We start from the raw sequence: 13,431 nt of genomic DNA on the forward strand, positions 1-13,431 counted from the left end.
CCAGCTGGCTCGCACAGCAGGCCCACCAAGAGAGGTCAGTCAGCAAAGCCTCTGGGAGAAGGAAGAGAAGACACAAAAGAAGGTGGTGAAGAGGGCAGATTAAAAGTTTCCTGGCTAGAAATGTCACTATCATCTCGTTTGTGCCTGAGACTTTTAGGAGGCATTAAACTGAAACTATGGATCTCTAAATGGCCATCAAATCACCATTAAAACAACAACAAAAAAAAAGATTTTGTCTACTGTTCTCTAACCATGACACCTACTTAAATATTAAATGTTTCCAGGATTAGTAGAAAACTGATAGAGAGTTTATGATGGACTTGTATTATCTTGCAGACACCCAAGTACAGTAAAGTCCTCGAGACAATCTTTACATGCAGCACCCAGAGCACAACAGTGACAGCCCCAGGGTCCGGACGTAAACTAAGGAATTAAGCAGAAGTGGTGATCAAACATGAACAGGACAAAAGTTCTCCTGGAACAGCAAACCTGTTATTTTTTATTAGGTTACTAATAAAAGGTTTTCTACAACTACAAAAAATGCTCTAAAAAGATATCACACACTAACAATACAGCTTCATTCCAACATGGATCCAGATTTCCCTCATGGCTTACCATACAAAGATCAAGATTTTGCCTTGTGAACTTAGTTCTAGAACAACTTGCTCATCTTTGCCCTTCAGGAATGTTTTGCATCTTCCCGTGTGCTTTTATAGCAATTTAACAATTTCTAAAAGGCAACTTGTAATACACGGTTTTCCATTCTATCTTCCTCGAATTTAGGAGCTCATCTCATATTTTTAAGTCTGAGTACACTTTCATGCCATCCTTTCTTGAGTGCATTACACTGCTGAAGTTTTTAATCACAAATGTAAAATAAAGATAACTGAAGTCCCTTTCACAAAACACAACTGGAATGCTGGTACTTACGATCAAAAGAAGTGATTATTTTCACCATTCATTTCAATAGTGTGCTCTGAAGGAACCCATTGTGTTCAAATATTAGGGCTATAACATCATAAATGAATAAAACATCTTGGCCTTATTGCTAACACCAGCAACAGCCACTCTCTGTAAAAAGACAGAGCATCTATTGAAAGGCAAAAAACTACAAGCGACAGATCTAAGCCAAGGTCACTTTTAAGTCTCTAATACCAGCATGTGGGAAAAGGTGATTTGCAGATATCACTACAAAAAGCACTTAATGGGATTATAGAGACATAAAACACATCTGGTCCATAACCAAGAGCAAAGACTATTTGCTTCATTAAGGATTTTGCTGATTAAGGCCCATTCGTAGCAAAAACTTGAGCACCATGAAGAGGTAGAGTTTCTAATTCTGTATTAAAAAAAATTGCTAGCTTAGAAACACAGTAAGAAGTTGGTGTTCTTCAGAACTGAAATACTCAAATTGGCATTCTAAGAGATGCTAAAGATGTATAGAGGTTCAAGGGGGAGAAGAGGGCACATACTGTAAAGAGAGAGCCACAAAGTACAACTGGGTTGAGGAAATCGTCTAGACAGAAAAAGGAGACTATGTATGACGAGTACTGCTGAGAAGTGCATGGGCTCGCCCTGTTCTTGTCTCTTTCTAGTCCACGTGCCTGCTTTTTGGAGTGATAAGCAGTCTCCCTGTCTGATTCTTGCTATTCCTTTGGCTTCCCAGGTCTCACTTCTCCAGCGATCTTACTCTTATTGTTGTTCTTCAGGGGGTATTTCTCCTGAGATATTTAGGTGAATATATATGAGCTATATTTACACATGAGCAATTTCATTCTCTCAACTTAGGACTGTAATTTCACTGTGAGGTAAACAAAGATCTAACCTTGTAAGACTTGACTTGCTATAGTCAATCACCCCTAGAGTTTCAGCAAGTTATTATTCCAAAGCAACACATGGAATAACAAACACTGCTCATGAAGCTTCCAAATATGTTTTTTGCCAGATAAGCAAGTATAAAAATATTTCAATTTGCGTAGCTTATTATAGTAGTGTGATTTTGTTTTTCTAAATAAGGCACATAAACATTACAAAATAGCTTGAAATCAGCATTCAAGATATCTGATGCATAGAATGAGTGCCGAAGTATACATCTGACTAAAGAATTGCGAAAGTATTCATAAAATACACTGATTTGTATGTGCAAGTTCTTGCTATATAATCTATTTGGGAAATGAAAAACTATCTAATATTTACAGTACTGAATCACCACAAAAAGTACCACTGCTTCATTCAAAGTTCATTGACATCCCCCCCCCGCCCCATAAAAAATAGTTGAGGACTGTTTTCCAGTAAGAAATATTAACATACAATGTCTCCTGCCCATGAAAGTAACTTTTTCTTCAACTCATGGATATTCAATGTATTTAAGTAGTATCAAAGGCCACTCCGTCCTAACATTTAGCACAACTGTGAAGACCTAAGATTTTTAGATCAGTGAAATGGATCAGCATTACAGAAATCACTATTACACACAAAATAACAGCCTCCAAGACAAAAGTCATTTTTGTCCGTAATGATGATTAAATCACTTTTATTCCCATTTAAAATATACAACTTTGAAAAATTACGCATCATACATTCAAACATGAATTGCATTCTTAAGTGTCCTGATATCCAGCTGTCCTGTCGCTGGCCAGTGTAATACAATAATCTCTCAACACTTTACTTTTGGCCACGAGAGAAAATTCTCCAGAAATAAACATTTATTATCTGATATTGCAGCTTCTCCTTAAACACTTAGAGTTACAAGTCAATTCCAGTAGGTCTCTGCTTCCTAAACACTGCTTCTTGTTCCTGTAAGAAAAAAAAAAGTCCACAAAGATTCCTAAAAGGGCAAAAAAAAAGGTCAGCTATTTTAGAAATAGCATTAATAAGAGTTGATTCAGCAGTGTCAAAAATAACCATTAAAGCTAGTATTCCCAATCAAAAGCGGTTCAAGTAAGCTCACTAGCAATGCCATGAACTTTAACAGTCTTTAAGAAGTAACTTGAAACCTTTAGAAAAACGTTGATACAAACGGTATCATTAGAACAGCAGTACTGTTATAGACACTTAGTACCATGGCAATGAGGCATAACCCACAGCCCGCTTGAAAAAGCACTGCTACAGGAAAGTCCTTATGGTAAGGTTTTGATAAATTTTCAAAGGGCATATTGACTTATTTAAACCTTAGTAACTGCTCCCTGCAGGGTATGCAATGAAATCCACTGCTCCACTTTGAGGCGAGTGTTATTACTGCACAATTTGGTGTTACTTATAATACCAACGATCTGACAGACATTTGTTAGACAGACCATAACGTCCCTGCTCTGCAGTGCTCCCAGTCTTAGCTAACATACAAACTCAGCAGGGAAAGCATGAGCTGGAAACAGCAGCAAGTGTCGTACGGTGTATTAAAACTGTTAATGGACAGGTAGGAGAGCAGAACAGGAGGAGGGAAAAAAGTCACTGTTTTTAAATCTGTAAATTTGCTCAATTTTACAGGCTGCACAAAGTGTAGAAAAAAATCTAATTGCAATTAGCCCTAATTTAACTTAAGCCAACATCTGCATTACTGTATCAGGACTGGAGAGAAAGTGTTTATCAGTGTATTAAAAAAATGAAGTTAACAGTTTGCTGTAATATCCTCACTTAAGAGAAAACCAACACGGGTCATTTAAAGTTGATAATTTTTATTTACAGTTTTGTTGGCAAAAGGCAGTGGGAAAGTTTAAAACATTTTAAACAGAGGACACTGTATCACTGTACAGTATGATGTATCAGTTCACAATCCGTATCCTCAGGATCCAGCTGATCAAATAAAGCTTATCAGAACTTCAAGAAGCATAATCTGCATCAGCTCCATTAGTATACTGCCTAAAAATACTTCAGGCAGTTTCTAAATCAACACAATTGCCATTTAAAATGAAGTTCTGGTAAAGAACGTTCCCTTTGATTTCATACTGTACCTGGTATCAACGTGCCCACTTACACTTGCACACTGGCAAAGCAGTTACGCTTCCTACTTTTAGTTGAAATATACCAGCTCATTTTCTGTGAATTCAGCTGTCAGGTAATTACAAACTACTCTGAATATTTTACTGTGATAATAGTCAAGATTGGAGTAGATGAGATTGAAGGAAAATACTCCTGGTATATCACATGCCCCTCAGAATCAGCTGGGTAACCATAAACATCCTGTTTAAGAATTCTATTCAAAAAGGAGAAAAAAATGTAGTCAGTTTTCACTTTGTCACATAGATTTTAATCCGCACTTGAACTTTTTAATTCATTCTTCTAAATCAAGAGTGTTTAGTTCTTCTTCTAGTTCATCCAAGTCCTCGCCAGTAAAAAGATTTTCATCAACTGGAACTGCATCAATTACTCCATTTTCCAGCTCCCCATCTCCATCATTATCTTCCTCTAAATCGTTTTGCTCACTGATGTTTATCTCACCGCCAGAAGCTTCACTTAATTTATTATCTGAAAATAATGAAAATATTGATTTTACACATGACAACGTCAAAAATTTCTTAATCACTAGTCCACAATCCTACTGAAGAGGCTCTGAAATTTTTGAGATCATCACTTTTCATATAGTTTCAATTTACATATGCAAACTTCTATAAGCTAAATTGCATGTATCCAATTAATACACAGGCTTGGATCATTAATTAGAACGGGCTTAAAAAAACACAAACTCAAACACTAACTACTATTATTGTAACTGAGTCGAACAATGAGTTACTCCCAATTCAACACCTGCACTTTAAAGACTTTTTTAAGGTTAAACTTTAAAAACTTTAAACCTTTTTTAAGGTTAAACCTTAAAAATTGGGGTATGCATTCCACAAGCACAGAATGATAAAGTCTTTACTTGAAGAAATTACAAGTTAATCTAAGATAGATAGAAAAATATTAAGAGAAGCTTGGATTTTTTGATATTATTCATTTGGTTGTTTACTAAATTTAAAGATGGGGGAATTGCCCAAATAAACAGGTGTTGCATGGATTTTCTTAAAGTGGACAAACACACTACCTTTTATTTAAAGTTGAATTTCAGAAAAATTTGAAGTGTATAGCATTTGCTTACCTTCAGTAACGACAAACACCACGATCATATTTTTTTAAATTAATAAAATAACAAATGATGCTTTTTGGAGAATCAAGAACTCATTTCTACCTGCTTTTTGGGAAGCATTTAACAATTCATTCCCTTAGAAGTGACGCCTAAATAATGAACTTACCGTCTTTTTCTACTGAAGTGTATGTGCTGAATCGCTCAGGACTAGCCACAGTAATACCAGTCTCATCAACAGCCTTCGGGACATAGAGGCTCAAATCCACATCGTTTATGCACACAGGATCTTCCATCTGAAAAGTACACCAAGATGCTGTCTATAAATGATGCTTCCACAGAAATTCTAATTTCAGCAGTTTTTCTACATGTTTTTTCATCTTCCTTTTTGACACCAGAACTGAGAAAAATATATTCTGTAGCAGTGTTCAATTGTGAACCCAGCACATGAATTGCACTGTAAGAGTTGCACTCTCAAATTAAGTTTTACTAAACTCTCCAAAAAAACTTACAAAGCTTGCATGTAAATTGCGATACTGTAACTGGAAATATTATTTGAGTTGCCCGTGTTCTTTACCTCATCATCTTCTCCTGTTCCTTGAGTATAGCGGGTATCATCTGCTTCTTCATCATCTGCATCAACCAACTCTGGTCGGAACTCAAATACTTCACGTCCACTAATCTAGTAACAGAAAGAAATCTAATTTATCACTTCACAGAATTCTAAATGCCATTAAGGAAAATGAAAGAAAAAAAAAAAAACAAAACAATTCCAAGGCAGCTACCTTAATGCAAAACTCATTTACTCTTTCTTCTTATATTAAAGAATTGAAGTGTAGAACGTACCACCAATGCTTTGCCAGCTTTGAAGTCTGCTTTCCTCCTTTCCATATCTTGCTCAGCCTTATCTATTTTTTCTTGTCTTTTTCTTCTCTTCCATGCAATGAAACACTCTAAAGTGATTTTGGTAACATTTGGTCCTAAGGCAGCACGCTGTCAAGTAAAAAGACTGATTAATGGTAGAAATTGTTTCCAAAGGCTATATATTAAAGATTTAATTACTCTTTTCCAGAATCTAATTAAAAACATTTCTTTCTAATTCCTTTTGCACTCCTACCACTGTTAAACACACCCCATCAACATAAAGTTTGACTCCACGCACGATTTTCCAGTTAGTGAGATGAGCTGACATGAAAGCTAACACGAAAAGCGTAGGAGGAAAGAAACCAACGGCATTAGTTTAGGTTCTCCTCAAACTGACACTGTCAGGCAACGGTGCCAGAAGCAGAGCTGAAAAGTCTTTAGGAGGCCCCGTTCTTAGTGTTGCTTCCTCATGATTGAGTTATGCGACAACCAAGGAAGCAGTGAACTGAGGACAAGGAAGGCCCATAGAAGCAGTTGTAACAGATAAAAAGAGGAAAAAGCAAGAAAGAGAAAGCCCCTAAAACAGGATTAGGGATATCCACCCTAACAGTAAATATTCAGACCTAATTTCGAAAATTACTTACTGAAATAGAAACCATGAATTAATTGCTATGTATCCCTCACCCTAGCTCATAGAGCCTCTAAAACCATTTTATACTTTTCAGTTATTCATTAGGAAGTTATTTACAATTTTATCTGTTTTCATTATACTGAAAAGAAAACACCACCAACAGGTACCTTGTTGACAACTTTACCTCTTTTTCTATTAGATCTTCTAAGGAAATTTCGTCTTGCTTTTCCTCCTTCTTTTTGTCTTTTTTTAATACAAAACCTGGAGGGAGTGCATGGCGATACATACAATTGTCTCCGCCACCCGGACAGACCCAAAACCATCCATATTTGTTGTTTTCAATAGCATCAAGAAAGTATTTGCAGACCTGCATAAAACAAAGGTCACTAGCACTGCATTCTCTTTCAGCCCCATTTATACTAGTATAGCTACTACATAAGTACAGTAAATCAGCCATGTGTGCTCAAAACTGAAGATAAGAAACGTGTGAAATGCACTGCTATTAAAAAAGGGTAGACAAAAGAAGTGCAGCTAATTATCTAAAGCTATCAGGTATTCCAATAGCTTTTTTCCCTTATTATCAATCAATCTGAGAAAGACAGGATGACTCAGAAGACTGACAACTGGGTACTTTGTAAACCGAGCAGCACAGGTAAAAGAATGCTAAAAATCTTTCTATTCCAGCCCACCAATGCCAGTGTACTTTTAATCAAAATAAATGTAACCAATCGCAGATGTTACACGTTCCAGCTCATGATCCTGAGGTAAAGATACACCATTCTGGAACTTCCCACAAGCAATTCGTAACACAAACACCAGAATTTAATTTTTTGCAAATTTAGGAAGAATCAATAGAATATGTAGTTATTTGGTATTGAAAATAAGGTGAATAGTCCCAAAAAAACAACAGAAAGGCATTATAGCATTTAGCACACAAACTAAAGAATACTCTTCAAGTAAGAGATCAGGAACTACAAATGACTGAACTAGCTTTTCTCTGCTGCTAAGTAACACATAGTACAACTCAATGAAAAAAAAGGACAAAAAGACATACTATTTGAGTTTTGGGTTTTTTCTTTTCCGCCTCACCATGCTTCTTGTTCACCACCTCTTCTAGCTTCTTTTCATCCCAGTTATCCATTGTGTCTAGAAGAAGACAACAGGTCATTTCACAAACATGCCAAACACTAAACAGCACCGTCCTGTGGTTTTTCTCCTGAATAGCAGTTTTAATCAGCAATTTTTACATTTTAGTTAATCTACAGAATGGGAGATAAATTCAGACTTCTGTAGCGAACTTGTCAGACTTTCCTGCGATGCTCACAAGACCTTTTCCTCAAAAACCTTAGAAGCTTATCTTTTGACATGCATAAAGTGTGTTTCGGTTAAAGACTAAGAAACATGTCATTCCATATGTACATTATCTGGAATGGAAAAGGGGAGAGAAGAACAAGATGACAGAATAAAAGAGAAAGCTGGACACTAACGTCCAGAAGAACAGACAACATAACTGAATACTAAACATACCAAATTTTCAGTGGTAAAAGGATGTGCCATCAAAGGAAGCAAGATTATGAACAGTAACAGTAGGATAGTAGCATCTATAGGATCCAATCACACTAATGTAGGATGACAGAAGCTACAATTTATATAGGGTCAGAGACTTCATCTGTTGTGGAAAACCAGAATAATTTATTTTAATATAAAGATCCCTAATCTTTGCTAAGGGAAAGTAAAACCCCGAGTACTTTGCCAGCAAATAATTTGGGAAAAGGAAGTGAAAACTCAGAAAAAAATCTCAAGCAGCTTGAATTCAAAAAGCGCATCCAACTGGCAAACATTAGAAACAGTTCTCTCAGTCAGCTACAGTTGCTCATCACACTTGTTCCTTACGCACTCGCATTTTGGAGAACTTGCACAAAATTAGCAACTACAATAAAGATCAAACACCATACAAACTGCTACTTGTATAACATAACGCTTCACACAGCAGGGTTTAAAATACACCAAGACCATTTTGTGATACTTTATCAAAAATAACTTCAAAAAAATACTTCTAAGAAAGCTTTTAAAATCATGTTTCACTGTTGTTCTTCCTTTCAAACAGCAGTATGGGTTGCCTTGGTCTTCAGCTAGGTTCTTCAGGATCATATAATGCAACACAGCTTGTTTAATCTTAACAATACAATTCCAAAACCAGAACAGCCACCTTTTATCTATCATTTCATAGAAGCATTATATACCTTTCTCAAGGTCTTCATCTCTTGCATCAATGTAGACACTTCGTTTTTCACACTTCCTTTCCAAAGACAAATCATGAGAAAACTTGCACTTGTCTCCTTTAGAGCACTGCCCTTGCTTGAAGAAAGCACAAACTACAGATTTGGGATCAGCACCTGAGTGAAGAAAATTGTCATATTTTAGTGATTTTTATAAGCTAAACACTAATCTGGAGCAAAAGCTACATCTTAAAAGTTTTGGGACACAATGGCTAGGATCCCATCTTTAGGATCTGCATAAAATGAAAACACATTGTTAAATATTAAAGTTATTTCATGTGGAGTTCATCACCTCTCCTTCCTTCAAGCAGATAAACGTGTCATTACAGTTCATACAGTGGGGTATTTGGACTGAATTTCAAAGCTGACATTTGACTATTTAAATAAATGTGGCAGAAGCGTGTGCCTGAACAAACTATTCGCATAGCAGATAGCACTCTATGCAAAATCTTCCCTATACAACAAACTGTTTTTGCCTCTAATACATATTAAAGCATCTTTTCAATGTCAACGTTTCTGTAATATAATCAGTAACACGCTGGAATAAATTACATTAACCTAAACCACACCCATTCAGATCATTTTCTTTCTTTTATAAAGAAATCAGGTGGCTGGTCATGGGCTCCAAAATAAACATGTTGTTACAGTATGAACTGTTCAACCACTAACTACGGTTTTGAAGTAAACACCACCACACTGACGTAATTATTTGACCTTCAGGAAGTAAGAAATGAAAGGCAGTAGAAACATATCTACTGGACAAGTATTTACAAGTCCTGTCGATATCAATATAGCCTTCAGTATTCTAAAGATCCAGTAACCCCACAGGATTTCCTAATAAAATGCCAAGCAGTTACAGACAAAATACTATGTACACTATATGAAGAAATGACCTATCTACTTGGCAGTGAGCCAGCCAGCGAGCTGGCATTTTTAGCAGGTTATTTTACCTGAAGTAGACGTATGAGAACAGTACATAAAGGAAGTTTTAGTTACTCGTACCTTTGCTAATTTTCTGTGCAGCAACCACGGGCTTGAAGAGTTCATTTAATTCTTGTAGTTCTTTTTTCTTATCTTCTTTCTTTAATTTCTTTTCACTTTCTGTTTGAGCAGCCTACAATGACCCCAATTTGAAATTATTAATAGAAAATTAGAATGCCATTACTCACTTTATATGAATGGTAAATTAAAATAGCACAGCAAATCATTCTCAATTAGCAAGGGAGGGGAGTGCAGACAGGGAGCCTGTGATTTCTTCGTTTCTCAGAACTCCTGTCCTTTTATGAACGGCGAACGCCATCTAGTGGCAGTGACATTTCAAACAGAAAACACTTTAAATAGAATCTGTCAAAGGTCTGGGATGCTGCTACCTCTACTCCACCTTTACCAGCTTGTAAACCAAGTGCAAGATGGACAATGAGGAAAGGAAAAGTTAGCTGCTCTTTTGTGATGCTTTAGCAGTGCAACTAATCTGTCCAGGTACTTCAAGATCCATGCAAAAAGCTTGTCTTTTGTATCCCATGTGCTATTTTATTCTTGTCACATATACCAGTAGCATGTCCATGGTATTTGTCTGTAGAAGTAGCAAACTACTTTTGGAACACTATTTGTTTAAACCTATATGAACTCAACAAATTAATGTTTCAACAATAAGCAGTAATTTATAAACAAAAACATCTTTTTATTTAAATTTTTTTTGATTCACCCTAGGATTCCAGAAGCCTGAAGATGAAAATAGTTGATTTTTTTTTTAAATCTTGACACATTTAAATACTGAAAAGTATTTTACAAGATAAGACAGGCATAAACTGTCCTGAAACTAGCTTCTAACATCCACCAGTTAATAGCTAAGAGTATTTGAGGAACAAATTATTTTTGACTGATTAATTTACATATAGTATTGTTTTAAGTGCTACATGACTTGAGATAGAAATTTCAGAAGGACTGCCTGAATAGTATCTATGCTTTCAAAGTGCCATCAAATAATCCTTACCACTTCAAGAATTTTACATCTCATGACATGAGCATCAACATTAAAATTGCATTTGACATTTATTAGATTATCCAAATGCTATGTAAGGAATTCAACACCAGTTATGACATCATGAGGTTAGCTGACATTATTCTGTAGGCTTATTCATGTAACAGGAAGCTGTTTGAATACCTAGCAGCTAACTTCTCTAGCACTGTAGCAGCAAGACCTGGCTTGCATCCATTGGAGTAATATTTCTGTGAAATCTGTGCTTTCTGACTACGCAAAACACTGTAACTCAGCCACATCACATTTTACTTCATGATACAAAACAAGAGCAAAGCAGTAGTAGCAGTGGCTCCAAATTTCAGTTTCTCTGACCAGTTTATCAAGCAGACATGCAATTGTAAGACTTGCGTCCACTTGAAATTATAGTAAGTACTTCCATGGGTAGAACAACAAGCATATGAGAGTTTGTAACTGTTTCAAACTTTACCTCAATGCCCAACTAAATACGAATTATTTTTATTTTTCGTGGTTTGCTATTTCTTAGATTAGGTGAGAATCGAAAAAAAAAAGAGCATTTGAACTTGTTTTCTACTCGAGTATCATGTGACAATCAGTACGTACAGTAAAGATGATTCCACTACCCAGTAGGAAAAATGTTACAGATGCATTGCTTACCTGGCGTGGATTTTGCTGACCAAATTTAACCTGGTGAGTCACAGCCTTGATGAATTTCTGTTGTTTTGCACCTTTTTTGTTCTTTAAGCCAAAGGTTTTGTCCTAAAAGTCAAACGATGAGCACGAATTATTTAAGACTGACCAACAATTAGAGCAAGTTCAAGTTATTACAAAATAAAATTAAAAAAAAAGCCAACCCCCCCCCAAAAAAAAACACACATAACAAAACCCTTGCCACTCCTCTCAGACTGTTACTTAAACACAAATTTAGCAACATTTAGCACATCTAGCAACGTGACCAATCCAAGAAACAAGATGGACAGCATTCCCCATTTGTACAATCTTTAAAATTCGCTTTTCCAAAGACAGGACTAAATGTTGCTGCTTTGTGAGCTATTGCTTTTCTCCCCAGATCCAATCACGTCCAAATATTAATGCACGTGTTTGCACGCAGTGTTTTAAGACTCCTCAAGACAAATAGGCAAGATCTTTTTGATTACAAGCTACATCTGGAAAAAAAACCCTGAATAGTCATAAACACTGTCTTTTCCTTCTATCTGCTTGAAACCACCTACTATTTCCCTCTTCAAGTATTCATACATAAATCTTTGATCTTCACGTCATGCAGGTCAACACTGCTGCATTCAACATTTTCCTCTTTTTCCCCAAGTATTTTGTAAGCATTTCATTTTCTTACGGTACTGATTTATTTAAGTGTTTCCCCCACATCCAGTCCAGACGTGTGTTTGCATATCCTAAACTCCGCTGCAATAAGCTGCTGTTTACACTGCCTGAGCCAACTCTTCCTCCACATCTTCAGTTTTATTACTAGAGACAAGTTTCTATACCAAACCTGTTCAAGTTTTCATTAAAAGAAAAAGGATGGCTCTGTTTCACACACGTATCTGAAACAGAAATTGTTTGTAGCTGAAATACCCGCATTTAAAAACTATCTGTGCCTTTGATTTGATTGCTTTTTGTTTTTCTTTTTCTCCTCTCTCTGGAACAAATAACAGATGTTCACCCAGTGATCACAGCGTAGTTCAAACACACCTTTGGAAAGCCTATCAATAAAGAAATGTATTGGGAAAGAATGACCCGACATAAAAGCGAAATTATCCGACATAAAAGCGAGATTATCCCACACAGCCGGACCCAGCAACGACACCAGAACCCCCCCCCCCCCCTTCCACCTCCCCGCGGCGCTGTCGGGGCCCGGCCTCACCTCGATGATCTTCTCCTTCTTCTTCTGGTCCGCCTTCTTGCTGCCCCCCGCCGGCTGCTGCTGCTTCTTGGGGGGCATGGCGGGCGGGGAAGGGGGAAGGAAAGGGGAAAGGGAAGGGAAAGAGACCGGGACGGGAGGGACGGGACGGGCCCGGCCGGGACAGCGCCGCCGCCGCCGCCGGGGAGGCCGCACCGGAAAGCGGCGGTGCCGCGGGGCAGGCTGGGAAGGCAGCGCCCGGTGCGTCCCGGCAGGCCGCGCGCCGCCGGGCGGGGAGGCGCCAAGCGGCGCGCTGAGGCGCGGCCGCCATCTTGGGGAGCCTCCCGCAGGCTGTGGTGGCGCAGAGAGGGGATGGGGGAAGCCCTCACGCAGCACCCGAGTGCTCGGGGAGGAATGTGTCTTGTGGAGATGAAGCGTGTTGGGCAGGGTGATGGCTTTTGCTGCTCTCTGCCACGTGAAGGAAAATCAAATCGCTGCTCTGGGAGTGCCTTCCCGATTAGTGCCAGCAGCAGTTTCCATGCTACCAGTATGTTGGGCAACCTACAAGCCAGGCAATCACAAGGCAGAGAAAAGGACGCTCTCCCAGTCTACTCCAACTTTCCAGTAACACATAAACCTCAAGTCAGCCGCTCCCCACAACTCCACATTTTTCTCTGAAGACTGCCCCCCAAAAAATTGTACTGAATTTCACGATTTTTTGGTGCATTGAAGCCCAGTTGC

The 13,431-nt window shown here is 37.8% G+C and overlaps 1 protein-coding gene across 1 annotated transcript; it reads right to left on the reverse strand.

The window, feature by feature from the left end:
• Positions 1-2,516: 2,516 nt before the first annotated feature.
• ZC3H15 (zinc finger CCCH-type containing 15) lies at positions 2,517-12,912 on the reverse strand. The gene is made up of 10 exons (XM_082762889.1): positions 12,715-12,912; positions 11,490-11,591; positions 9,836-9,947; positions 8,798-8,950; positions 7,609-7,700; positions 6,739-6,921; positions 5,906-6,052; positions 5,637-5,741; positions 5,229-5,355; positions 2,517-4,464 (listed from the first exon to the last, which is right to left on the reverse strand). The coding sequence occupies exons 1-10, from the start codon at positions 12,790-12,792 to the stop codon at positions 4,271-4,273; spliced, it is 1,293 nt and encodes a 430-aa protein (XP_082619015.1). The 5' UTR covers positions 12,793-12,912; the 3' UTR covers positions 2,517-4,270.
• Positions 12,913-13,431: the final 519 nt, after the last annotated feature.

Source organism: Aythya marila (assembly GCF_965140915.1).
Source record: "Aythya marila genome assembly, chromosome: 6".
NCBI lineage: Eukaryota > Metazoa > Chordata > Aves > Anseriformes > Anatidae > Aythya > Aythya marila.

Bases quoted from the DNA above. Each gene is read 5' to 3' on its own strand.
- ZC3H15 (XM_082762889.1), bottom strand. From the start codon at position 12,792: ATGCCCCCCAAGAAGCAGCAGCAGCCGGCGGGGGGCAGCAAGAAGGCG. The intron at 11,592-12,714 runs GTGAGGCCGGGC...TTTGACTTTTAG, and splicing joins AGAAGGAGAAGATCATCGAG to GACAAAACCTTTGGCTTAAA. The intron at 6,922-7,608 runs GTATGTCTTTTT...TGTTTTATGCAG, and splicing joins AAAAACCCAAAACTCAAATA to GTCTGCAAATACTTTCTTGA.